The 27,624-nt window shown below is 38.6% G+C and overlaps 2 protein-coding genes across 5 annotated transcripts; one reads left to right on the top strand and one right to left on the bottom strand.

The window, feature by feature from the left end:
• Positions 1–9: 9 nt before the first annotated feature.
• On the top strand, positions 10–13,919 carry reps1 (RALBP1 associated Eps domain containing 1). 3 transcript variants are annotated; one of them, XM_086061790.1, is made up of 19 exons: positions 10–730; positions 2,639–2,762; positions 3,868–4,097; positions 4,257–4,419; positions 4,571–4,701; positions 5,487–5,658; positions 5,741–5,804; positions 6,093–6,247; positions 7,134–7,255; positions 7,604–7,684; positions 8,101–8,188; positions 8,449–8,550; positions 8,744–8,804; positions 9,336–9,534; positions 9,616–9,810; positions 10,379–10,468; positions 10,609–10,763; positions 10,857–10,962; positions 12,008–13,919. In XM_086061790.1, the coding sequence occupies exons 1-19, from the start codon at positions 578–580 to the stop codon at positions 12,074–12,076; spliced, it is 2,460 nt and encodes an 819-aa protein (XP_085917916.1). In that variant the 5' UTR covers positions 10–577; the 3' UTR covers positions 12,077–13,919. The 3 variants fall into 3 exon arrangements, with proteins under 3 accessions (XP_085917916.1, XP_085917915.1, XP_085917917.1); XM_086061789.1 differs by having other exon boundaries at positions 4,254–4,419; XM_086061791.1 differs by lacking the exon at positions 7,604–7,684 and having other exon boundaries at positions 4,254–4,419.
• Positions 13,920–15,671: 1,752 nt separating this feature from the next.
• Positions 15,672–23,979, bottom strand: clu (clusterin). Of its 2 annotated transcripts, XM_086061534.1 has the most exons (10): positions 23,834–23,979; positions 20,562–20,726; positions 20,336–20,484; positions 19,403–19,573; positions 19,100–19,270; positions 18,758–18,968; positions 18,512–18,652; positions 17,207–17,433; positions 16,855–17,042; positions 15,672–16,141 (listed from the first exon to the last, which is right to left on the bottom strand). In XM_086061534.1, the coding sequence occupies exons 2-10, from the start codon at positions 20,680–20,682 to the stop codon at positions 16,129–16,131; spliced, it is 1,392 nt and encodes a 463-aa protein (XP_085917660.1). In that variant the 5' UTR covers positions 20,683–20,726; positions 23,834–23,979; the 3' UTR covers positions 15,672–16,128. The 2 variants fall into 2 exon arrangements, with proteins under 2 accessions (XP_085917660.1, XP_085917661.1); XM_086061535.1 differs by lacking the exon at positions 15,672–16,141 and having other exon boundaries at positions 16,851–17,042.
• Between the last annotated feature and the right edge of the window lie 3,645 nt (positions 23,980–27,624).

Raw genomic sequence — 27,624 nt, 5'->3', positions numbered from 1 at the left:
TTCAACGGTTGCACTTGACAGCGCTAGTAGGAATGGCGGCTACGGTCACTAGAGGCAGGAACCCAAAGAGCCCGAAACTTTACTTGGAACGGGCCCGCTTGAGGATTTGAACACTGACGAAACGCACGAAGCCATTTCTTGTAGCGGACGAAAGACGGCGTCTTTTGACGTGAGATGCTTTTGGGGGGGTCGGCTCGCATGCTTAGCTCGCCTCTACTAGTGCCGCCGAGTTGGATCGAAGGTAGCCGCTAGCCAGCTGTTGGCTCCCTTGCTTGGCTGGCCCAACAAGTTAACTAAGTGAATAACTATTAAAGCATTCGCCGGTTATCGTTCATTGGCGATCCACTATCGTGGGCAACAACTAGTATCGGGCGACAGTAGCGAGACCAGCGTCGCGGGGTACCAGTTTGTCATTGCGACTTGAGAACATAATTAGTGCTAATCTTAACGCTAGCTCCAACGCTAGCTAAGTTGTGATCCTGAAGTATCGCCCATTTTCGGATCCTGCCCCAGCTACTGGCTCGGGGGCTAATCGACAGCCCCGTTCGTCTGCTTTTAAGGCGGCATCTGTAAGACGATGGAAAGTCTAACGCTGAGTGATGTCGAGCAGAAATATTACTCTGATTTGTTCGTTTACTGCGACACGGACAACACCAAAAAAGTGGCTTCCTACGGGAGAGTTCTTGACCTTTTCCGGGCGGCCCAGCTACCCAGCGAAGTTGTCATACAGGTAAGCTAACGGTTGTCAAGTCTTTCCTTTTTATGGTTTTTTTTTTTGTCCGTCCGTAAAAACTGCCCTCAAAGCGGGATTTTGGATGTTCGACGAACTTGAGCGGCTGTCAGTAAAAGCTAAGGTTAGCATTTCGTAGTTAGCAACGCTGCGCAGTAGAGACACACCTTCTTCTGGCTAACGTTAGCTTCCCTGCTCAGTCAAGCTCCAAACACGCCGAATGCTGCACACTAGATACGATTGGCACGGAGTGGCACAAATGTATAAAAACATTAATCATACTCTTAACTACTGCTCACTTTTTCTTTTCTCATTTGATTCAAACTTGGGCTTCCTTCCTGTACCCGCAAACTAGGGATGAGTACCTTTTAACATTTGAACCGGTTCGGTTCTAATTCTCGGTACATGATATCGGTACTGAATGGTACCAATTTTCTGTACTTTTGTTCTGTCGTTTGTGGTATTATTTAACAATAAAATCAATATTTAAAACAAAAAAAGAACATTCTCTTGAACAATTATTTTTCAAGATACAAAATGTAAAATATCATTAATTTAAAACAAATGAGCAAGGGGATGGAGTAAAAAATAAATAAAGATATAACATTTTACAATGCACCAGGATTCCACCAGTTGTCAAAGAAAAGCATTACTTTTATTATTTTGGCTAATGAATAATAATCACATACTGGTTAGCGATCATGTCTCCAAACCTCTTCATTTGAGCTGTATTCATCTTTTCTGACTACTTGGATAGGTACAGTATTTACAAAGATTAGCATATTTTACTGAACTTGCATGTCCTTGCTAACAAAGGCAAGCCTTGTGAGCTTTTTTTCTTCTTCCATCAAACAGATACTTAAGCACAAGATGTGAATTATTTGACATAACTTTATATCGTCACTGTCAGGCAAAATATCCGCATTTGGCCCATTTCATATTAAATAATAATTACTATTGGCCAATACCATCATCGGCTTGTTGTTGTTATTATTATTATCATTATTATTAAGTGTTGAAAATGACTTGCTTTCTTTGATGGTGCAATGTTAATGACTCAACAAACATGCTCTTTTTTTTTTCTTCTTGTAAAGTGATCAGTTTGGAGATATCTGCAGTTTTTTTGTACTAGTGACGGGAACATCTTATGAATAACAAAAAATAAAGCAACGAGCAACTAATTCTTGCTTAATAAAAACAGTCGACATGTCATCAATTACTAACGACATATTCTATAATCATATTTATTTTTGCCATTTAATGTTAGGATGATTTATTTCCTTTCAAATGATACAAAATGAAGTGGTTGTCACATCGCACGTGACAGCGTGCATCTTAAAGCAGATCATTCTTGTGACTTCTCGGCTCTCTGTTTGCATTTTGTGACTCAGCATCCTTTTCAAGGTCGAAGAGGCGACGTGTGTGGTGGGGAAAAAAATGAAACTGCATTGTACTCTTTTTTTTTTTCTTTTCTTTAAAATGTGCACTGAACACTTCTGCCTTGTGAGAGACAGAGCAAGTGTTGTGTTTGAACAGACTGAGTAAAAATGACTTGTACTGTTTGTGCACACAAAAAACTCTTGTCGCCATAAAAAAAAAAAAGAAGAAGATCAGCCAACCGTGGAAGGCTGAACACTCAAGGGAGTCTTCTTTGTGGAGTTCTTTTTCTTGACCAAATTCTTTTAGTTTGGATCTGGACTAAGTGGGCTATTTATTCGGTACACTTGCACAATGTAATTAAATTCTACAAGACTTTTTTGTAACCGCTCATTTGTTGGCTCGTAATTGTGTTGTGCAGTGAACCTAACGTTATAAAAAGTGACTGATCGGTCTTCAATTGTTTGCCGTGCGTCCGATTGCTAATGTAAGACGTCGCATCAGTCCTCTCTCTTACCTGTGTCCGTTCAGATCACGGAGTTGTGCGGAGCCACCCGGCTGGGTCACTTTGGACGGAGCCAGTTCTACATCGCCCTAAAGCTCATTGCCATCGCCCAGTCGGGCCTGCCGCTCAGAGTGGAAAGCCTCAACTCAGGTGAGTCCTTTTTTGGGACTGCCCCGAGTCTGAACAAGTCCCAATGAAGCAGCAGTTGAATTTCTTTTATGTTTGCACTTTAACTGGAAATTGAAGTAAGTTTTACTTGGCCTCCATTTTGAAGAACTGTCCGCTGAGAAAGTTTGCTGCCACGATTTAGTGCTTGCAACTCAAGGCAAAAAAATAGCAGAGGTGTGCCACCTAAGGTACCACTGTGTGTATATTATAATTAGGGGTGTCAAAATTAGTGCTTTAATTTTGAGTTAATTTAAAGTTCCTTAAACGGCACTTTTTTTTTCCTTTTCTTTTTTTAAACGCGATTAATGACCGCCCCTTGCTTGGAAAGGCTGTACTGGGGGAATTCCAGTTCAGACACGTCCACGTTAAAATTTACCAGCAATAAATTAATAATAATGCATATATTTGTGGAGACTGGGGTCAAGTTGTATTTTACAATTTTAAAAATGTGCAGAATTTCACAAGTTACTTCATGTTAAAGATTAGATAGCTCTTAATATGAAAAGAAAAATGCACTGAGCTGTCACCAACGTCTTACAAATGCAATAATGCCATCTAGTGGCAGAAAAATGACCCAAATCACAAATCAATATCACACTCGTTTTTTTTTTTTTTTACAGTACATCTTTTTAATTTGATCAATTATGAAATTACTGTATGAATGACTAAAAGATGCTGTCATATTTCTATTAGTTTAATATTTTTTTCCACTTTTATTTTAACACGAGTATGAAAACTTATTGTACATTTAGAGCAGTCATAAAATTTGTGATTAATTGTGATTTAACTATTGTAGTCATGCGATTAATTACGATAAAAAAAATGTCATCGCATGACACCCCTAATTATAATCCAAAAGGGAATTATGTTAGACGGACAGTCGAAGCCGTCATTAGGCCTAAATGCATTTGTCTGATGGAAAAAGTAAGCAAGCACTCGGCTGGAAATGTTGCAACATGAACATCCTGGAATTATTTCACAATGTCATAAGAAAGCACAGACGCGACTTCTCCACGGCAAAACCATCTTAATGCTCTGCTGTGATGGACGTTGGACGTTACTCAAAATTCAATTTCTGTGTTTGCAGTCAAGGATCTGCCACTGCCCAGGTTTGTGGTGGGGAAGAATGAGGCGGAGGCGAGACACGTGGCGCTTTACCAGGACCCGGACAGTCAGGGGTTGTACCCCGCCTCTGCTGCTGCCGTAATGCCAAGACCGGCAGGCAGGGGTCACCAAACCAAGAAAGTGCCCCCCTCAGCGAGCGCCCATCCTGTCCACGAAGCAGTTCAGCCCACAGCACCAAGCATAGAAACACAGGTGTGTGCGTGTGTAGCGGCCTTGTGTCACCCTCCGCTTTTATTGTCAAATTGTTCGCTCTTTGAATTGCAACTTAAGCTTGTATTGCTGGCAATAAACAAATAATTAAGGAATAGAAGTATGTTTTCAAATGTGTTTTTTTTTGGTATCTTTTAGCAGGCAGAACCAACATCCCCTGTGGTCTCCCCTCATCAGTCCCCACCCACCTCCCCACCTTCGTGGAGGAAACACCAACGGCAGCACAGTGGCGGAAACGCAGACAGACAACCGGCGGGGGCGCCGACCGGAGCCGCGTGGACGCAATTCCGGGAACAACAAACTGGTATTCTTTCATATTTACGACTTAAAAGTGTTTTTTTTTCATTCAAACGTTTAACACGCTCGTGAACCAAAACAAAAACAGGGTCTATAGTAATGTATTTGGAAAATATTGCACGGAACCATTTTGATGATTCCCTTTTTGTCTGCGTCAGCTCCTGTGGCAGGTGATGGATTGTGGTCGTCACACTCGCCCCCTCTTCCGGGTCAGGAAAGTTGGGTCAGTTTCACAGCTGACACGCCGCCGGCAAGCACAGTCCCCGGAGCGCAGCCCTCGTCTGTACAGGCAAGAAAACATTAACGAGCATAACTTCTCATGTCGCACAAAGCGAGTTCGTGCTGACTCTTATTGCCGACATCAAAGCAACCCTAAGGAACTTTCAGTTTACGTTGATTTTGGCGGCGCCATATGGACAAAAGTGGTAATGTTATGCCTGAAGGAAAACTACTAATTTAATAAAAAAAAATATATTAACATAATATGTGCACATAATTGCTTTTATTGCTAAAGTTAGCCGTTGTGGCTTATAATCATATCTGCTTTGTTGTCAGCAAATGATGGCAGATAATGGAGAAATGAAGGCCTCGTGCTCACATTGTGACTGCAAATGCAAATTCGATCCATCCATTTGAGACATTTTCAGTTAAATTCTTTCCGGCCACTACGTTGTAACTTTGCTTCATGCCATCAAATTAAGTTCTGAACCTGTTGCCTGTGCTTTTCTGTCAAAAATGAAACCCGTTTTTCGTGGTATGTTTCTCTAATCTTCCTTCAGTCTTTTGACCAGCTTTGCCCAAAGTTTAATTACATTTTGCGATATTTAATTGAGCGTTGTTAAAAGCCCCTTTTCTCCTCAAATCAACGAGGCATAAAAATGTCCTTCTTTCCCAATTTAGCGCTCATAAGGAAATCTTTAATCCAATAATAAAGTCTGACTCGTTTTCACTTTCAAAGCTATAAAAAAAAAATCGTTTCATTTCTTGTGTGATTTCAATCCCCAGACAAAAAAAAAAAAAAAGAATAATCCAATCTGAGTAAATAATTAATCTGCCACCTGATGCCTGCCCTAGGAAAGCACAACGATACGAACAACGGTGCCCTCAGCAGCAACAGCAATGACCAATGAGATCCAGCGACAGTCCAGCGGCTACGACGATCCCTGGAAGATCACGGACGAACAGAGACAGTATTATATCAACCAGTTCAAAACCATTCAGCCCGACCTTACTGGTTTCATACCAGGTATCAAAACAGAAAACACTCAACAATGTTCAATTAGAATCTGCTTCCTTGGTCATTTCCTGTCTCTTTCTGTGTGCCACAGGTTCAGCAGCAAAAGAGTTCTTCACCAAGTCCAAATTGCCCATTTTAGAGCTGTCACATATTTGGTGAGTCAGCAAAAAACCCTTTTAAGAGAATTTTCACACTATGAAGTGGAAAAGAATGCATGACGTTGGTTTGTACTGTGCATAAATGGACCAGAAAGAACAGATTCTTTTTGCCAAATGATGTCATAGAATTCTGTTGACATTTGTGGTCAACTCCATGAACACTCTCTTTTTTTGTCAAATTTACTTTAATCCAAAATCTTTTATTGTGTTACTTTGTGATCTTGTTTTTTTTTTTCTCTCGCCAAAGGCAAGAATGAACCCACGTGCATTTGTGTGTCTCTTCAGGGAGCTTTCAGACTTTGACAAAGATGGCGCACTAACCCTGGATGAATTCTGCGCCGCATTTCACTTGGTAGTAGCCCGGAAGAATGGCTACGATCTCCCCGAGAAGCTGCCCGAGAGCTTAATGCCAAAGCTGATTGACCTCGATGACTCAGCAGGTTTGCGGCCCCATTTCAATTGTTCACCCGTTTCGTCTCTTGACCTGCACACTAAATCTCAAAACTTTTTTTTTTTTGCTGTCCATTAACTTTACAATTGTGCATTTAGGGTGTGTTACACATTTGTAAATGTTAGGGGTTGGCGGGCGATTCAATCTTTTAATCGCATGACTTCAATAGTTAGCTTACAGTTAATCGCAAATTTTATATGTTGTAAATGTACAATGCAATATGTTTTTTCCAAGTTGTCATACTCTTGTTAACATAAAAGTGGAATAAAATATTAAACTAATACAAATATGGCTGCATCTTTTAGTCTTGGTACAGTAATTTCATAATAATTCATAAAATTGAGTTAAGATTAAAAAGATGTACTGTACTGTTAAAAACGAATGGTTCAGGTCATTTCTCTGCCACTAGATGGCATAATTGCATTTGTAAGACATTGGTGACAGCTCAGTGCATTTTTTTTCTTTCCATATTAACTCATTCACTGCCATTGAGGACTATAGATGTAAAAAAATGCATTTGAACTATATTAGTTTAAAAAGTTTCCACTTTTGTTAATGAGTATGAAAACCTAGGAAACAAATATTGTACATTTACAACAGATACAATTTATGATTAATCGTGAGTTAACTATTGAAGTCATGCAGTTAATTACCATCAAACATTTAAATCGCCTGACACGATTAAATAAAATAAAAATAAAAGATTATTAAAAATTAGGGACGTCAGGCAAATGTACAAATATTCTCTATTTTTTGGGTCCAGTGATAGAAACCTGATGTCATGTTAAAAAAATAAAAACAAGTTCCCCATTGCATTTTGTTACCACCTAGCAAGCCCGTCTGTCATTTTGATGGTACATGTTTATAACGCGCAGAAGTCCCGGAGGCAACAGCTGATGCCGTGTTCTCGGCCTCTCCCACCGAGGTGACGCCCAACAAGTCTCCCTCCATGCCCTCCCTCAACCAGGCTTGGCCGGAGATGAACCAGAGCAATGAGGTTTCAGCACACTCGCACAACACACAAAATTGCTCTTGTCTGGTTGGCTACGGTTTTGTTTTTAATCATGGAAATTGGCACTGAATGTTAGTCGTCACATCCTCGTTTACTTCTCGGGCCGTGGCGAGGCCCGTTAGTCCCCCCCCCCCCCCCCCCCCCCCCATCCCAGTGGTGTCGCTAGATGATTTCATCCGTATGCCTGCCGGTGATCTCATTTCAACTCTGGATGAGTGACGATGACTCTCGCCAGCGCCTCCGACCGATGTTACAAATGTGTGATGTCACTGCACTGGCTTGCCCTGCTCATTTTGTTTTTCGTCTTCTCACTGTCCGTCTGTCTCCTTGCAGCAATGGGAGACGTTTAGCGAGCGCTCCTCCAGCTCACAAACTCTGACCCAATTTGACTCTAACATTGCACCAGCTGACCCTGTAAGTGGATCACCTAGCATGCATGGTTTCACCATTAATGGACAGACATTAACCCATTCCTGAAATGATCTTGAATTGTCTCCGTCTCGATCTCTTTCTCTCGTTTCACTGTGTTCGGGCATGAGATTATTTCAAATGTGTGGCTTTTATTGGGTCTCTTCTTTTGCTACTGTGACATCCACTACAGGTTAATATTTTGCAATAAATAGGAGTTAAGATAAGTAAGAAATAGCAAAGACCAGCTAATCTGGTGAAAAATGCATTATTGTATACGTAGGGTAAAAAAAAAAAACTGTATTTGCATAAATTGTAACAAAACTGACACACAAAAAAAGATAATCTCCTTGGCTGAGGTAATGATGATAAATTGACAAGCACAGCTGTTAATTCCATCATAAATTTGCCTCTCATCACAGGACACGGCCATCGTCCACCCCGTTCCCATCAGAATGACCCCGAGTAAGATCCACATGCAGGAGATGGAGTTGAAGAGGACTGGCAGTGGTGAGAGCATCATTACTTTTAAATTAAATAAGCTGATTTTTAGAAGGCCCCTTTGTTTTCATTCGTACAAGATTATTGCCCATCTTTGTGTAGTATTGATAGCACGTTGAGTCTGAATGTGGAACTTGTGTATTGAAAGGAGTTTGCAACGTGAAGTGTGTAACTAATGGCCTCAGAAAATATCTGAATAAAGCAGTGTGTCCTGGATAACGATATGAACTAAATGTATTTGCTCTCGCTCCTTATTTGGACGTGTTTAGATCACAACCATCCAACCAGTCCGTTACTGGCCAAACCACCAGAAGCGTCTGAAGAAGTCAAACTAGCCGCCACCATGAAGTTCGTACCAGCAAATGCCGTAGGTCAGTACATATCTGGCGGGTTATTTTGATGTATGTAAGGTATGATAGAATCTTGTCGTCGACACATTGGACAAGTTTTTCCTTATGTTTTTTTTTTTTAGTTTTGGGATTCAGTCTTTCCCAATTAAAAAACAAACAATGAGCATTAATGACAATGACTTGAACTAAAAATGGCATTTTTTTCCTCATACAGGTGATGGTTACAGCAGTTCTGACTCATTCACATCTGACCAGGAGCCAGTTGCAAGACAAAGGTGACTTATTAACCTCCGACAAGGCGTGGCTTTATCCACACATTGATGTATTGAACTAATCAAAATGTTAGACATGTTTTTTGTTTTTTTGGGTGGGGCAAATATTAACTCATTCACTGCCATTAACGGCTATAGACGTCAAAAATTCATTTTAACAATTTCTATTAGTTTAAAAAAAATTCCCACTATTGTTAACAAGAGTGTGAAAACCTAGAATTTTTTTTATTGTACATTTTAGAAAATATATAAAATTTGTGATTTATCGTGAGTTAACTCGTGAAGTCATGCGATTAATTACAATTTTAAAAAAAATTATCACCTCACGCCCCTAATTTTTAATAATCTTTTCTTTTTCTTTTTTAAATCGCGTCAGGCGATTAAAATTTTCAATTGTAATTAATCACATGACTTATATAATTAACTCACGATTAATCACAAATTTTATATATGTACAATTAAAAAAAAATTATATATATATTTTTTTATCAGTGCAACTTAATTGATTTTTGGAGTTGACTTTTCTGTGTTTAGGTCACAGTCGGGTGCATCTTCAGAATCTCTAAACGTGGCGGCCCCACCTCCCCCTCCACCTCGCCCTCACGCATCACACTCCCGCTCTTCATCGTTGGACATGAACCGCAACTTCGCCGCCACCTCGGCGACAGGACAGCCGCAGCCCGCCGCCATAGCTTTCCCGCCAGCAGTGCCTCCTCGACCGCTTCCCACACAGGTGAGACGGAAAGCAACCATCTGCGCCTCATTTCCTGACCCAGAAACACAAACCCACCTTTCGCTTATCCTCTCTCCGAAGTCGTCAGTACCACACACGGGACAGCGCACCGAGGCTGAGGGTGCGCCGGGAGCGGGGGCCGCGCTCAGCGCCACGTCTCCACAGCAGATCCCGCAGCAACCCAATTTCGCAGACTTCAGTCATTTTCAGGCCTTTGCTGCATCTGAGCAACCTTCGAGCTTGCCGGAGGTCGACAAGCACAGCGATCCTGGACAGGTGGGTGTGCGGCATCTCTCCGTGACCCGAGCTTTAACTGAGAAATGTAAAGGATGCACACTAAAAAGAGAATTGTTGAACCAATTTAAGATTATAAATTGAATTGTTGACCAACTTAAAAAAAAATTATAATCGTTTCAGGTGGTAACACACGATTGAATTATTTTCAAATTCTCTTGAATTTTTTTTAATTTGTTTTCACTATACTAAGTAATAAACAGTAATCAGGGGGAACATGCTTTTTTAGTACACTTAGATGCAAATTAAAATTAATCCGATTAATCGATTAAATAATCGCTAGATTAATCGATTCTAAAAATATTCAATAGTGACAGCACTAATGTTAACACTCTTTTGTTTTTAATTTTTCTCAGTAAGTCATAAGTGTACCATCACTAGTGAGCTATTTTTTAGAACAGACCTATGTGCCACTCATGTTGTCCTTGGGGCTAGGTAGTACCCGCTGGCATTGTTTCTTAATTAAAAAATTTTTTTTTTAAAAAAATAAAATAAAAAAATAAAAAAAGCTTTGAGTTACTGACTGAGACATGTGTGTGGGTTATTGCAGAGCGACAAGACATCAGAAGGAGCCGGGCCCTTGAGAACGGTCAAGAGTGATGGCCAGGCTGATGAAAGAACTTCCACCACTCTTAACTCTGTAAGTCACCACCGTTTTACTACATCCAACATCATTTTACAGTAATTAACTATTACACAAAACAAGAGCCACTAAACAAAACTGCCCTCATTGTTTAGGGCTACAGACAAACCTCACTTTTTTTTTTTTTGTCCTTCCAGACCAAGGGTTCCTCCGGTCCTTTAGCTCCTCCTCCCAAGCCTATTCGTCGCAGGTTGAAGTCTGAGGATGAGTTGCGGCCCGAGGACGAGCAGCACGGCCCACAGAAGTCAAACATCGTAACTGCTGCCCTTGCTACTCAGCCCTCAATCCCCAGGTTGGGAATGTTTCCCTAAAGTATGCTAGTGGTGCGATGCATCTTCATCAGCAGTTAGATCACAAATATGTATTTGTGCGATTATGTTGACAGGTCAGTAGGTAAGGACAAAAAGGCGATACAAGCATCAATCAGAAGAAATAAGGAAACAAACACGGTGCTGGCAAGACTAAATAGTGAACTGCAACAACAGTTGAAGGTACATCACAGTGCAGTCGTACGACCATACAAGCACACACACAACAGTGTCGTGTGTAAAACAATAAATAAATAAAAAAAAGTCGCTTTTCGCAGAAGGTAAAGAATATGTGCCTCAGGGTATTTGTTATATTCTGTGTACGTGTTGCTGCATCGTTTGTGTTCAAATAGCCGTTCTTAAAGCCATTCTTTAGCATCCCTGATGAGTTTTGTTATTGCTTTTTAGCATCGGTCAAACGAGCGGCCATTTTGCCACTTGCAATCACAGTTGCGCAGGTAACCACCAATCGCGGCTGAGCTTGTGGGGATCACATGACCAACTCTGAAAATGACATCACGGTAGCTCAGAGCTACCTGGCTCACCAGCAAGTGGCAAAATGGCCACCTTTTGAGATGGATAGCAACAGGCGTATTTTGCTGCTATGTTCATAATCCGCAAATACAATATTAATCAGAATTTCACGTTTAGACTAGCGGGGCTGCATAGACATGGACCATATTATTAATAAGAAAATGTTTGGGTTGACTTCCCCTTTCAAATTAACTCATTCACTCGCAGCCATTTTCACTGAAGCAACCCCCTTCGCTCCCGGCTGTTTTACTGGATTTTGACTGATTTTGCAAGGCCCACAGAATATTGTGTTCTATTGCTATAAAAACATGAAAGATTAGAGTTTCTTCTTTCATCGGGAAAAAAGTATATTTCTATCTGTTTCCGTTTTGCAGCAATTAGCATTAGAATATAGCTATGTTTCATCATTATTCACAAATCTGTTTGAAACAGTGGGGAAAGAGCTTTTTGCAATGTGGCCCTGGTTGATCTCTTATACTCTGGTGCCACCTGCTGCTCATTTCTTGTAATAACTACCATTGCTTCAAGCATGCTCTTCAGTTCAGAGACTGCATCAAAGCCTTCTGTATGCTATAGCATAAAAAACGTATAACTGCGTCTTTGGGAACATGGTAATATTTAGAATAGAACGTATTTACACGTTTTTGGGAGCAGATGAGTTAAAGTTTTTTTGTTTTTTTTTTGCTTTCCCCAGGACCTGCTTGAAGAGAGAATATCTTTGGAAGTGCAGCTTGAGCAGCTCAGACCGTTCTCCCATCTTTAACCAACACCGGCGAGGTGGTTGTAGTTTCTCCAAAGCAAGGCTGCGCCCTTGGTGGGATGCCGACCCCTACTCCCAACCCCTTCCATTACCCTCAATGCCCCCCCCCACCCCCTCCCTCCCATCCGCAGCGTGCACCTTGTGTAAGCCCACACTTGCTTATCAGGTGTACAGCGGAGCGAAGCGGGGGAGCACGACGTGGCCGCGAGAGCGCGAGAAGATGGTTTATTCTTCAACGTGGCACTTTTCAATTTTCTCCGCAGAGAGACGAATCCACGGCCCAACCGCTTAGTGGGGAAGCAGTGTTGCGACTTTTTGGCTGCAGCGACGAGTTCCGTCTGAGGAGATAACTGCTGGTGAACGAATGCGCGCGTGAGTGGGACGTCTGTTTTCGTTCGTGTCTGGATGAAAGTGCCAGTGTTGTCAACACACCAATCTACTGTACAGTTCGAAGAGTTCTTCAGCCAAATCTTTCAAGGGGAGTTCCGCATTGAACTCTCGATTTGAACCGGTAAAACAAACTATGATCACAATCGGTTAGAAATCGCAAACGTTCCCTGCTTTTTCCACTTTGGCGTGGCCTCTGGGAAAAGAACGTTTGAATGGATTCCGCTTCATGCCAAAATGACTGAACTACCACTGCTGTCTCACCTGTTTGGTTTTGTCATACTTATTTCCATCATATCGGGATCATCTTTTTTTTTTTTTTTTTTTTTTTTTTTAAAGCCCCTTTTCATCGAAGCTTCATGTTCGAGTCTCCTTTTACGTAAAGGGAGTGTTTAAGTGAATTCCAGCTACAGGAGGTGACATTTATGAAGGACTTGGGATGACAAGTGTTTTTTTTTTTTTTTTTGTTATTTCCCCTTTTGGTGCAGGTCCAGAGTTATTTCCAATCATTTGCCGGATGACGTCGGCACTATGCAAGTTGGGGGCGATACATCTCCACAGCTGTTAGATCTTAGAAATAGTAGCAACTGTGTCTTTGTATCTCGGATCTTCCAGAACACAATCTACTGTATATGCTCCAAGAAGGAAGCAATTCCACATCAGTGTTTCGCACTTTCAGCTTAAATTAGAAGGAAGAAAAAAAAATGTTAACAAGACTAGTAGAGACCAGTTACCACAACCTGAATGATCCAACTGCACTTTGAACTTAAAACCCTCTGTATGGCTTTTATAGCTTCTTAAAAAAATTTTTAAACTGCTAGTCTGTCAGAAGTATTAAAAGAAAAAGGTCATCAGCCAAACCACTCAAGTTGTCGCCTGGAAAAAGTAGGGTTTGAGCCATCCCCAAATATCCTCGTTTGGTTTTTATTAATTAAGTTTTCTTGTTGCCTTACTCTTAACTCCCACTGTCTGGAGTTCAGGTTTCCATGGTGACCGACTGACCACCTTGTTGCAGCAAGGCTCGCCTTCTTTTGTTTTCTTCTGGGTTTGCGTGTTTGGATGTATGTGTGCGTGTTAGTGTTGCCACGCCTGGAACTAATACCATTTGAAACCCTATTTAAAATCACGGGATGGATTAGCGCTTGCCAGACGAATAGCACTCGTCGACCCATATGGCAATCCAGGCAGAAGCAATCGGTTGAAAACAAAACTTTGGTGGGATTTTGAATGCAATTTGCTCCCAGATCTGTGTTGTATGTTGTATATGACACGCCCCGTTTGGACTTGTGTACATTTGCGTTAATTGCTGACTAACAGCGAAATAATATTCTATTTAATTCCTTTTCTGTTTGGCTGTGGGTTCCTAGATGTTTAAACTGCATGGATGTTCTGTATCTCTGCAGTCGACTAGCAGCTGTGTGATTTTTACACAAAAATAAAAACGGCACAATATTTTAAATCATGCTTGGTTAGCTCGACTGTGTGGCCTCGTGCTTGCTTGAACCTATTTTGTGGTACTGTTGTAATTGAAGTTTGTGGTGTGTTAAGTGGGAGAAGAAAAAATTGGTGACGATCAGAACCAAGTTGATCTATAGGAAGGGACTGTAGAGATCTGTAGGGTGCGACTAAGGATCAGTAGTTGCATCCCAAAGATCTGTAGGATGTAACCTCTGTAGTCGCATCCTAAAGATCTGTAGGACGTGACTTATGATCTGTCGTCACATAGTCAAGATCTACAGGATGCAACTAAAGATCTGTAGGATGCAACTAAAGATCTGTAGTTGCATTCCTAAAGATCTATAGGATGCCACTAAAAATCTATAGGATGCCACTAAAAATCTGTAGGATGCAACTAAAGATCTGTAGTTGCATTCCTAAAGATCTATAGGATGCCACTAAAAGTCTATAGGATGCCACTAAAAATCTGTAGGATGCAACTAAAGATCTGTCGTCGCATCTGAAGATCTGTGGGATGGCACTAAAAATCTGTAGGATGCAACTAAGGATCGGTAGTCGCATCCCAAAGATCTGTAGGATGTAACCTCTGTAGTCGCATCCTAAAGAACTGTAGGACGTGACTAATGATCTGTAGTCACACACTTAAGATCTATAGGATGCAACTAAAAATCTATAGGATGCAACTAAAAATCTGTAGGATGCAACTAAAGATCTGTAGTTGCATTCCTAAAGATCTATAGGATGGCACTAAAAATCTGTAGGATGCCACTAAAAATCTAGGATGCAACTAAAGATCTGTAGTTGCATTCCTAAAGATCTATAGGATGCCACTAAAAGTCTATAGGATGCCACTAAAAATCTGTAGGATGCAACTAAAGATCTGTCGTCGCATCTGAAGATCTGTGGGATGCCACTAAAAATCTGTAGGATGCAACTAAGGATCGGTAGTCGCATCCCAAAGATCTGTAGGATGTAACCTCTGTAGTCGCATCCTAAAGAACTGTAGGACGTGACTTATGATCGGTAGTCACATAGTCAAGATCTACAGGATGCAACTAAAGATCTGTAGGATGCAACAAAAAATCTGTGGGATACAGCTAAGGATCGGTAGTCGCATCCCAAAGATCTGTTGGACGTGACTTATGATCTATAGTCGCATACTAAAGATCTGTAGGATGCAACTAAAAATCTGTAGGATGCGACTAAAGATCTGTGGGATGTAACCTCTAAAAATCTGTAGTCGCATCCCAAAGATCTGTAGGATGCGACTAAGGATCGGTAGTCGCATCTAAAGATCTGTGGGATGTGACCTCTGTAGTCGCATCCTAAAGAACTGTAGGACGTGACTTATGATCTGTAGTCGCATCCTAAAGATCTATAGGATGCAACTAAAGATCTGTAGTTTCATTCCAAAGATCTGTAGGACGTGACTAAAGATCTTTAGTCGCATCCTTAAAATCTCGAGGATGTGACTAAATGCCTGTGGGACAGGGGTGCTCAAGTTCGGTCCTCGAGCGCCCCCTATCCAGCCCGTTTTCCATGTTTCCCCTCCTGCAGCACAGCTCAATTGAATGATCAGCGAATCAGCCAGCTTTGCAGAAGCCTGATAACGAATCCTGATCATGAATCAGGTGTGTTAGTGGAGAGAAACATGGAAAACAGGCTGGATGGGGGCTCTCGAGGACCGACCCTGGGCACCCCTGTTGTAGGAAATGACCACCCAAATAGAAGTCAACAGAGACAAGAAACAAAATGGCTTTGAGAAGGTTTTATTTTCTCTATCCGTTGCTTTATTTATTGCTAAGATTTAGCTTAGGACTCGGACCTAAAGATGACACAAGCAACTTAACCCTAATAATCACTTTGAAATCTTTGACACATCTTTCTCGTACTGTACCAAGTTACAGTTTAAGGATCAGTTTAATCTGCGGGTGTTGCGAGGTTGCGAGAACAAACAGTAGGATCAACACTTGAAAGTCAGGCAGGTTTATGATTGTTGTCAGCTCAAACGCATGTGCAGAAAAAGGGCCTTTCTAAGAGACTATCATCTACTACATATGTTCTCTTCCAGCAGGACTAGTAGGAGATCTAAATACACCTTACGAGGGTTAAACTGTCGCTTTGCAGAAGCAGGACTCGAGTGGAGTCGCAGAAGAATCAGTGAGTCGCCGCAGGTGCGTTTTGGCTCACGCAGAATGTGCACAGATCCTCTATTTGGCAATGCTGAAAGAAAAAAATGAAAGATGTTGCCTTCTTATTCATACTTCAACCCTTAGATAACTGGGCTTCTGTTTTCTTCCAATAACTGAATTGAGGTTCCGCTGTACTTATTTTTTTATTATTTTTTTAACTCATTCGCTGCCATTGACGGCTATAGACGTCAAAAATTCATTAAAACTATTTCTCGTTAACTTTTTTTTTTCCATTTTTGTTAACAAGAGTATGAAAACCTAGAAAAAAAATTTGGGGATACATTTAGAACAGATGTAAAAATTATGATTAATCTTGAGTTAACTAGTGAAGCCATGCGATTAATTACGCTTAAAAAATGTAATCGCCTGATGCCACTAATTTTTAATAATCTTTTCTTAAAGAAAAAAGAAAGATTTATTTATTTTTTAAATAATTTTTTTTTTGAGAAAAGAATATTAAAAATTGGCGATATCAGGCAATTAAAATGTGTAATCGTAATTAATCGCATTACTTCACTCGTTAACTCACGATTAATCACAAATTTTGCATCTGTTCTAATACAATAAAAAAAAATCTAGGTTTTCAAACTCTTGGTAACAAAAGCAGGAAAAAAATGTTAAACTAATAAAAAAAAAATTGTTAAAGTGAATTTTTGACGTCTATAACCGTCAATGGCAGTGAATGAGTTAATAAACATAATGGTACTGGCATGAAAGCTTTTACAGCAAAAGCAGGCCACTCACACAGTGATATCCTTGTAGCGGTCCAACGCCTCCTGGGCCACCACCTCGGGGAACTTGGGGTCGTTCCAGGGGATGTCGCCTGGTACGTTCAAGTCCAAGGGTGGCGATTTGAAGAGTTTGACGGACACCTTGGTGTCTGGCTGCTCGGCGTCCTCGCCGGGCCTCTCCACCGGGTCCCTGGTGACCACCTACAATAACAAAAAAAAAGCGCCATTTCACTTCTTGCCTATAATTGGAACATCGAGTATTTATAATTGTTGCGAAATGTATCTGGACGGAACGACCCTGCAAGTTAGAATATTTTGTTCAAAATGAGATGAGGGGAAGTGCTAGCGGTAGAAGTAGAACTTACCGTCTCTACTTTGAAAAAGTCATCCTTGGGGTTGGTGTCGTTTGCCAGAGAAGACACCCATCCAAACTGCCTGTTGAACAAGTCCATGACGGCGGACGTGTTGAACATGTGCTCCTCGAAGCGCTTCAGGAGCGCGTTGTAATGCTGGGTGAAGCGCTCGGCTATGGCCAGGGCCCTCTCCAGTTCCTCCTTCAGTGGACCTTCCAGGGGTTTCTTTCCCGAACAATCTGGGAAGGAAGCAGGCGGACTGTAGTCAATTTTGGAACGCTGCAAAAGTCCGTGATCACATTTAATAGGACGATTTGAGCTCTTTTAAAAATAACCCTTTGCTTTTCTAAAGGAGGATAACATTCACTCCACAAAAATGGGCATTTTTTTTCAGATTAAAACTTTTTGGGCAGATAAAAAAAAAACTGATTTGAATAATATGCAAAAAGAAAAATTATTTTTCTCTGTTATCAAGTTAAAGAAATACTGAAGGATAATTTATTGACCCAAATGTATCGGTGTTTATCCATCTATGCTAATGACATATTGTCTCCACCTGTTGCCATTCATACAATGCGGATTTCACACTTGTGTGCGTTTGTGAGTATGTTAAAACAAAAGTGTAACATTTTGATGAAATTGGATTTTTCATTTAACGGATGTTTTGTTAAAAAAAAATAAAAAATCATTAAGTAAGGTGTGTTTTTTTAAAGACCATGTAATATATATATAGTAAGGTGTTTTGTTTTTTCTTCATTTTTTAGGTCCATGTATAGTAAGCCTTTTTTTTGTTTTTATGACTATATATAGTAAGCCTTTTTTTTTTTTTTTTGAACGACCATGTGTAAGGCGTTTTTGTTTTTAACACGTGTCATAACATTTTGATGAAATTGGATTTTTCATTTGATGGATGTGTTTTGTAAAAAAAAAAAGGGAAAAAAAGACCATATCAAGTAAGGTGTTGTTTTTTTTAAGACGATGAGATTTGTTTAAAAAACAAAACAAAAACGCATTACTATACATGGTCGTAAAAAAATGCCTTACTATATATATAGTCGTTTTAACGGCCATGTATAGTAAGCCTTTTTTTTTTTTTAAACAACAATGTGTATAGTAAGGCGTTTGTTCTATTTTTCAAACAAGTCTCATAACATTTTGATGAAATTGGATTTTTCATTTGATGGATGTTTTGTTAAAAAAAAAAAAAAGGCCATGGCATTTTTTTTCATTTTTTTTTTTTTACGATTATATATAGTAAGGCGTTTTTTTTTGGTTTTTGGTAAACGCATATCATTTGCTGACGTTCACACGACTTACCAACATGTTCGATCTCTTTGCACTTCTGACACTCGTCTCGGAATTTGAGGCAGCCGGCCGAGTTGCGGCGAATCTCCCTGCAGGTCATGCTGCCGTCGCCGTAAGGTTTGCTGATGACCACGTCCTCGTTCACGCTGCCGTCTGCGAGCACGTGCAAAAAAAAAAAAAAAAAAAAAAAACACGGGTCATTTTCTGACTTCCGATGGAAAGTTGCCAACAATGTACGCCTTTCAAACCCCGGCGTACCCTCGTTAGTAGGGGCATCCGTGTCAAAGTCCATCATGGAACCAAAGGAGCCGAAGGGGTTCCTCCTGCCAATGCCCATCATGTTGGAGAACAAACCCTGGAAAGTGGGGAAAGGCTCGTGGAAGAGCGAGTGAATGCTTCGACGCCAGCGAGACGGGAAGAAGTTGGGCAGGGCGAATACCGGAGGGTTGTAGTGCACATGATCAGCCACCTAAAAAATATTACCAACACGACAATAGTAGTCAAATAAATTACATATGAATGTAATTTTTTTTTTTAATCTCATCTGTGAAGTTGAGCACAAATAATTTTCACACCCCCAGGGCTAAACCGTCCCCTTACTTTCATACTGTCGGAAAAGATGCCGTCCACGCCGTCAGCCATCTCGGAGTATTTGTCTTCCAGCTCCCTGAACTCTTTGTTCTGACGTTGTCCTTCCTGCTCCAGGGTGTCCATCCTCTGCCCGTTGATCCAAATGGAGAAGGGAGACGTTCGATTCAGCAGATCTTCCAACTAAAGCCCGAAGTGAAACTACCGTGTTAGTTATAACACATGCAGGGAAATGGGATTTTCTTTTTCTTTTCTTTTTTTTTTTTCCCACAACTTAAAAAGAAACCCTCATTTCATTCAAATGTAACGACTCACCTGGCGGCCCACCATCCCGGACCCACTGCTGCACGTGCGGGAGTAGTACTTGACGCAGGTTCTCTTCAAACATGGCTTGCATTCCTCCCACAGGGCCTTCATGGTTTCGTTACAGACCTCCTCCTGCTCCTGCAGCTTGGTCTCCATCTCCTGAGCGGCCAACATGGCCTCCTGCAACAACATGTGACACAGTTTTCTATCAACTCATTCACTGCCATTGACGGCTAAAAACGTAAAAAATACATTTGAAAAAGTTCTACTTTTGTTAAGAGTATGAAAATATTTTTTTACATTTAGAACAGATATAACATTTGTGATTAATTGTGAGTTAACTAGTAAAGTCATGCGATTAATTGCGATTAAAATTTTAATCGCCTGACGTTTCAAATTGTTTTTCTTTTTTTCATTCATTCGCTGCCATTGACGGCTATAAACGTCGAAAATTCATTTGAACTAATTTTTCATTGTACTTTTAGAACAGATATAACATTTGTGATTAATCGTGAGTTAACTAGTAAAGTCATGCGATTAATTGCGATTAAAATTTTAATCGCCTGACGTTTCAATTTATTTTTATTTTTTTCATTCATTCGCTGCCATTGATGGCTATAAACGTCGAAAATTCATTTGAACAAATTTTTCATTGTACTTTTAGAACAGATATAAAATTTGCGATTAATCGTGAGTTAACTAGTGAAGTCATACGATTAATTACAATAAAAAAAATTATTGCCTGTCCGCCCCTAATTTTTTATATATATATTTTTTTAATTAATTTATGGCAGTAAATGAGTTAATAAGCCCCTACATCAACACCTACACCTTTATGGACCTCGTATGAAGTAAGGCTAAAAACTGGCTATGCTAATGTTTTTTTTTTAACAACCATTTTTTGTTTGTTTTGTTTTTAGCCCTAAATAGCAATTTTTGTACCTCTTTCTTTTGTTTGGTTTTCTCCAGCTCGTCCAAAACCTTTGTGTGGTCTTCTGAAGATTTCTGCATCATATTCTTCATTTCCTTGACTCCATTTATGGCATTCTCAATCTGTACATTCAGGTACTTCTCTCCCTCAAGTGAGATCTCTGCACGGGGGGAAAAAAAACCACACTTAAGTATGGATTTATTTGATTGATTTTTGCATGTGTCCGAAGGACCTTACCTTTGAGATTTTCACTGGTGGGACTGGGAGGGAGCACGCAGTTGGCAGAGGCCAGAAAAAGAGCCAGCACAGCCAGCGACTTGGACCCCTTCCTTATTTTCATCATCATCATTATTAACATCTTCGCTGACTCTTAAAGGGCCAGCAGATGACGATGAGAAATGGCTGTGGCAATAAAATACGAAATGTTACACCAACAAAAAAAAAGTAATTTATTCTAAGATGAGCTCTAATCAGAAATGAGTAAAAACGTTTCAATCGAGTTAAACCGGTTTAAGCAGAGGTCTGTTGATGCTAGTTAGCGAAAACACTACTTGTTAGCTAGCAAGAACGTTGGCCTATCGTTAACTTGAGACACAAACTATTCCTCTGACAAAAAAAACCTCTTAGTGTTTTATAGTGTTGACTGTTTTTATGTTATTAATCTATTATTTAAACTGTTCTCATGACTGATTTCTACTCACTTTGTAAGCAATGATGGTTGCTTTTAAAAAGCTCTATAAATAAAGTTGAGACATTTATTGAGTCATTTATTTTCTATATAAAAAATTGCTATTAAAACTCATTTACTGCCATAAATTTATTTAAAAAAAGATTATTAAAAATTTGGGGCGACAGGCAATTACATTTTTTAATTGTAATTAATTGCATGACTTTACTAGTTACTATTAATCACAAATTGTATATCTAAAAGTACAATAAAAACAAATTCTAGGTTTTCATACTTTTAACAAAAGAATATATATTTTTAAACTAATAGAAATAGTTATGAATTTTTGACGTTTATAGCCGTCAATGGCAGTGAATGAATTCAAAAAGAAGAAGAAAAGAAAACTTTTCATCGTAATTAATCGCATGACTTTACGAGTTAACTCGTGATTAATCACAAATTTTATATCTGTTCTAAATGCGCAATAAAAAAAATGATAGGTTTTTATATTCTTGTTAACAAAAGTGGAAAAAAAAAAGTTAAACTAATAGAAATAGTTTCAATTAATTTTTGACGTCTATGGCCGCCAATGGCAGTGAAGTGCTTAAGTAGGAAACAAGGGTGACACCTAACGGCCACCTTGGTGACCCGCATGCTACAACAACTAAAGTAGTTATATGTGATTAAATACTAAAAACTTTCCTACACAGGACAAGTTTGACTAAAAGTTATTAAAATCAGGATGAGAGAATAAGTCGAAATGAAAAACGATCGATACAAAAAGATAGATTGTTATTGTCGTCCACTGCTGGTGACCCCTGCCGAGATGTTTTGCACAATCATCGCACAAAGCGTGTGTGCGGCGTGAATGAATGTAACCAAATCACGAGGACATCATGTGACCTTCAGGTCAGTTTTTAGCGCGACTTTCAGTTCCACCGAGTGTGACTTTCCGCTGGGCGTTGCATAACATGAACGGCAAGCTCCTTCTCTGTTTACCCATTTCTGCTGACCCTTTATTCGCCTTCACACAACCGGGTGACCTTTCACTAGAGGACAACCTGAAGTTTTTGTCCATGACTGTGTTTGTTAGAAAACGAGTGTGTTTGTTTTGATGGAGAGTTGATTTGAATAAAAAGATGCTATAACATTTACTATCATCACTAAAAGCAAAGAAACTGCGGCGGCGGGCGCATGAGCTAGTCTTCTATTCACAATTAACTCATTCATTGCCGTTGACGGCTATAGACGTCAAAAATTCATTTGAAATATTTCTATTTGTTTCACATTTTTTCCCACTTTTGTTAACAAGAGTATGAAAACCCAGACATTTTTTTAAATTGTACATTACGAACAGATATAAAAAAAAAATTGATTATTCGTGAGTTAACTATTGAAGTCATGCGATTAATTACAATCAAAAAAAATAATCGTCTGACGCCCCTAATTTTTTTAATATTTTCTTTTTTGTTTGATTACTTAACTCATTCATTGCCATTGATGGCTATGGACGTAAAAAAAATAATTTGAACTAGTTCTATTATTTTAAATTGTTTTCCATTTTTGTTAACAAAAGTATGAAAACTTAGAAAAAATGTTGGGGTTACATTTAGAACAGATATTGCGTTGGTGATGAATCGTGAGTTAACTATTGAAGTCATGCAATTAATTACAATTAAAAAATGTTATCGCCTGACGCAATTAAAAAAGGAAAAAAAAGAAAAGATTATTAAAAATTAGGGGCATCAGGCGACTAATTGTTTTCGTTATCGTAATCAATCGCATTACTTCACTAATTAACTCACGATTAATCACAAATTTTATATGTTCTGAATGTACAATATTTTTTTTCTAGGTTTTCATATTCTTGTTAACAAAAGTGGGAAAAAATGTAAATTAATAGAAATAGTTCAAATGAATTTTTGACGTCAATAGCCATCAACGGCAGTGAATGAGTTAATTATTTAAACTCAAGATAAATCACAAATTTTATATCTGTTCTATATGTACAATAAAAAAAAAATCAAGGTTTTCCTACTCTTGTTAACAAAAGTGGAAAAAAAAAAGTGAAACTAACAGAAATAGTTCAAATTAATTTTTGACGTCTATAGCCGTCAATGGCAGTGAATGAGTTAAAAACAAACGCTTCAAGATTGCTGTTAATGAAGTAAAACCATCCAGGCCTGACCGAGGTGGGGGCGAAAGGGGCGCGAGTAATGCCAACAAAAGCAGCCAAAGTGTGGGAGAGTTAAACAGAGACAGTTGACAAAGAGAAAAGGGGGATGATTCACAATTTCTCTCTCTCTCTCTCCCTCTCTCTCTCTCTCTCTCTCTCTCTCTCTCTCTAATAGCAAAAGAACAACAATTTTTAATTTAATTCACTTCCAAATGTCCTCCTTTCATTTGCCCGTGGCTTTTTTTTGGCACCCAAAGGACTCACTTGGTGCGTCATATGCCACAATTAGAAGCCCCAGAAGTGACCCCAAAACTCTCACGCCCAATATTGGATCTATCTATCCATCCATCGATCTATCTATCTATCCATCTTAATCCAATTGTTCTGACCCAGAGATGGCTAGATGACGTAGGTCGCGCCCATGAGTAAGCAAAACAAACAAGACATCTGTTCAACTATTTACCAGCATTCAAAATGAACCTAAACCCTAATATAAAGAATTCAAATCATAAATATTGTAACGTTTTTTTTTTAAAAGAAAATGCAGCCAAGTATGAAACACTAGAACTCGTTTTGCGCTTTTCCAAATAATCATATTCATCAAATGTTTACTTTGCAGGCTGCGTTGTTGCAGGTCGGCCAGAAATAAAAGCACCTGTTACTCACCGACGCGCGAGTCCTCAGGGTTCGGGACGTCTGACGCTGCTTTGCATCGTTTGCTGCTCTTATTTATACAGCAGCAGATAAAACTGGGACATGCAGACACGTGACTCAGCAGACCGGGTATCGTACCCCGCTCGACTCAATGCAGGAAGAAGTTTCCTTTGATGCCCTTCAAAATAAAAGTGTCATCACGGTATGTTTGTGTCCAAAAATGGGCAGATGTGCTAGGTTATTGTGTGCGTGTGTGCGCGCGCGCGTGTACATAATAATAATTTAAAATGTAAATTTTTAAATTTAAAATTTTATAAGAATTATTCTATCTTCGTATTTACAACAACATTGAATTTGATTTCACAAAACAATTATTAATGAAGTAACTAAGACTTGTTAGATTTTTTTTAATGTGCATATGTAAAATATCGAATAAAAATAATGCATTCACATTTTTTATTGTTTTTACAACAATATGTAAACAAAGAAATAAATGAATAAAATAATACATAAGTGAATTGCAATAAACGTACCCATCATTTAACACGTAAATATTTATGTATATGTAAATTATTATTTTTTGTCATTTATAGTAAATCAAATAATAACCATTGATTCTATGAGATAAAATGACTACATACATTTTAAATTGGACTTTTTGTTTTATTTTTTAAAGAATAATTGCCTGTTGAATTAATGCAAGAAAGAGGCTATCACAGGAAGTTTCATAATGTAATTGCTTATAATGCCTATAATGAAGTACTTTTAAAATACAATTGCTCCTTAAGAAAAAAATTATTATATGCAACAACATTTCATAAAATAGCATGCAAGCATTTTTTTGTAGCCCAATGAATTTATTTAATGTCCCACGAAGGGTGTTTTGAACTCAACCGACCTGAATTCTATTATTTTGAAAATCATAAATTCAATTTCCTATTGTTCGTCCTTTGAACTTTACATCGAAAAGCGTCTGACGACTTTTCCAGAAATGTCGTAATTTACTGGCAGCCGAAGACAGAACTGTGCACAAACATTGGATTCGTGCTGATGATGACGACGTGACTCAACGTTTCATAATGTAACAAGCAGCTCGTTTCCTAAAACGTGCTGTATGAAAAACGACACACCGCAATCGTTTGGGGACGAAAACAGCCTCGATGAAGGATGAAATCGTCGAGAGAGAGAAACAAAACAAAACAATGTTTGTACATTCCCGGTGCACTGGTTAATGCACCGGGACACACACAAAAAATAATAATAAATAGTAATTATATCAAGTGTATAACACATTTAAAACATGCAAAACACAGTATTTTTTTTTTTATTTGGGCTTTTTTAGATAAAGAAGACTACTAATGATTTGTAATTGCTAAGACGCCTACATACATTTTCACTTACATAAACAGATTTTAAACGTGTTTTTCATAAACCTGCACTTTTGAACTTTATCGAGAAGGAACTGGGTGCTATTGGCGTTTGTGACACTAGATGGCAGCAACTCCCAACTCACGCAACTCTTGGTAATGCGTAGTCAATAATAATAATAATAATAATGGTAATGATAATAATAATGGTAATGATAATGACATTTGATAATAATAATAATAATGATAATAATAATAATAATAATAATAATAATAATAATAATAATAATAATGATAATGACATTTGGTAATAATAATAATAATAATGATAATGATAATAATAATAATAATGATGATGATAATAATAATAATAATAAATGAAGGGGAAGGGTGGCTACATTCATAAAACAAAAAATATATGTGAATGCTAGTGGACTGAATGAGGCCCAGGTTATAATTTGTTGACTTCTGATTTGCAACAATAAGTAAAAATGTACCTAAAAAGAGCAGCTTCAAAATAATTTTCATGATGCACTGGCTATTAGTATAGAAATAATGTTCACAATTTCACATTTTCAGCAGTAACGTACTGTCAAAATATGTCTTCCCTTGTTCCCACAATCTTGTTTTCTAAGTATGTCAGCTTTCCATTTCGGGCCCGAGACAAAAGGCAACTTTAATACCTGCCGGCAGTCTTACAATGACATACATGTGTGCCTTTAATGGCGAGAGTTCCAAGTGCCATAGAAGCTTAAAAACATCTGGACTTCGCGTTTGTTGGTGTCGACGGCTTACCAGCCACAGAGCCAGTGTGACTAAACTGAAAATCTGTTGCGTGACCCTCTGGTAAATGTTGTTTTCCCCCATTTTGTGTGTGTGCGTGTGTGTGTGCGTGTGAAGGGGTCCAGATGTCTCACAGAGGTTTTGTGCAATCAGAAAGTTAAAGCTATTTACATAGTTTTTAAAGTTAAGGTATGCCTTGAAGTCGTCAGTTAAGTCAGTGGTCAGTAATCTAAAGCAGGACTCCAAAAGCCTATCCGAGCACATTTGAAAGAAACTCAGGATGAACATTACGATTGCAAAAAATGAATACTGTGATGTCAAATATACTGAAACCATGTCCTGTGGTCTGATGAGACCACAATAAAGGTACATTTGTTTCAGATGGTGTCAAGCGTGTGTGACAACAGTGGAAGAGGTTTCCAGTGGCAACCTATGAAGCTCTGGTGAACGGCACACAAAATATTAACACTTTGGGGATTTTCATTTTGGGGTGTACTCACTTTTGTTGCCAGGGGTTTAGCGATTAATGGCTGTATTTTGAGTAATTTTGATGAAACAAATAATGTACACTATTACACATGCGCTTGACACCACCTGAACAAAATAAGCTCTTGGTCTCTTCAGACCACGCAACAATGTATTTTGACTTATTTTGAGGGAACAAAAAATGTACACCATATGAACAAAATAAGCTCTTGGTCTCATCAGACCACGCAACATCGTTTTGCTATTAAAACTCATTCACTGCCATAAATTCATTTTTAAAAATATTATTAAAAATTAGGGGCGACAGGCAATTACATTTTTGAATTGGAATTAATCGCATGACTTCACTAGTTAACTCACGATTAATCACTAATTTTATATCTAAATGTACAATAAAAACAAATTCTAGGTTCTCATACTCTTGTTAACAAAAGTAGAAAAAAAATGTTAAACTAATCGAAATAGTTAAGATGAATTTTTGACGTTAATAGCCGTCAATGGCAGTTAATGAATTAAAAAAGAAGAAGAAAAGATTATTAAAAATTTAGGGCATCAGGCGATTCAAACTTTTAATCGTAATTAATCGCATGACTTCACTAGTTAACTCGTGTTTAATCATGAATTTTATATCTGTTCTAAATGTACAATAAAAACAAATGATAGATTTTCATACTCTTGTTAACAAAAGTATATATTTTTTTTAAACTAATAGAAATAGTTCAAATGAATTTTTGACATTTATAGCCGTCAATGGCAGTGAATGAATTAAAAAAGAATTAAAAAAATATATATATTCGGGGTATCAGGCGATTCAAACTTTTAATCGTAATTAATCGCATGACTTCATGAGTTAACTCGTAATTAATCACACATTTTATATCTGTTCTAAATGTACAAAAAAAAAATGTAGGTTTTTATATTGTTAACAAAAGTGGGAAAAAACGTTAAACTCATTTTGGACGTTCATAGCCGTCAATGGCAATGAAAGAGTTATTTTGAGGAAACGTTAAATTTACAAATCGATGTACACTGACTACCTTTCAATTGCCATTTTTCAATGCTGTCTTATGAAAAGATACAACAAACATGGTTGTTGACGAGGGTCTGCAGAGGACTGGCACTCATAACTGACGCTACGAATTTCAACACAAAAAGCAACGAGAACAT

This window comes from Leptonotus elevatus, chromosome 18 (assembly GCF_054856555.1).
Source record: "Leptonotus elevatus isolate MCC_2025b chromosome 18, RoL_Lele_1.0, whole genome shotgun sequence".
Classification (NCBI taxonomy): Eukaryota; Metazoa; Chordata; class Actinopteri; order Syngnathiformes; family Syngnathidae; genus Leptonotus; species Leptonotus elevatus.
The sequence above is the reverse complement of the archived record's forward strand: the minus strand, read 5'-3'. Positions and strand labels throughout refer to the sequence as shown.

What these genes read in the sequence shown, in the direction of transcription:
- reps1 (XM_086061789.1), top strand. Translation starts at nt 578, where the DNA reads ATGGAAAGTCTAACGCTGAGTGATGTCGAGCAGAAATATTACTCTGAT. An exon ending in TGACCTCGATGACTCAGCAG is followed by an intron (nt 6,248 to 7,133) that starts GTTTGCGGCCCC and finishes TATAACGCGCAG; the next exon opens with AAGTCCCGGAGGCAACAGCT. An exon ending in ACATTGCACCAGCTGACCCT is followed by an intron (nt 7,685 to 8,100) that starts GTAAGTGGATCA and finishes CTCTCATCACAG; the next exon opens with GACACGGCCATCGTCCACCC.
- clu (XM_086061534.1), bottom strand. Translation starts at nt 20,682, where the DNA reads ATGTTAATAATGATGATGATGAAAATAAGGAAGGGGTCCAAGTCGCTG. An exon ending in CCGGGATGGTGGGCCGCCAG is followed by an intron (nt 19,271 to 19,402) that starts GTGAGTCGTTAC and finishes TTCGGGCTTTAG; the next exon opens with TTGGAAGATCTGCTGAATCG. An exon ending in GGATGCCCCTACTAACGAGG is followed by an intron (nt 18,653 to 18,757) that starts GTACGCCGGGGT and finishes ACGTGCTCGCAG; the next exon opens with ACGGCAGCGTGAACGAGGAC.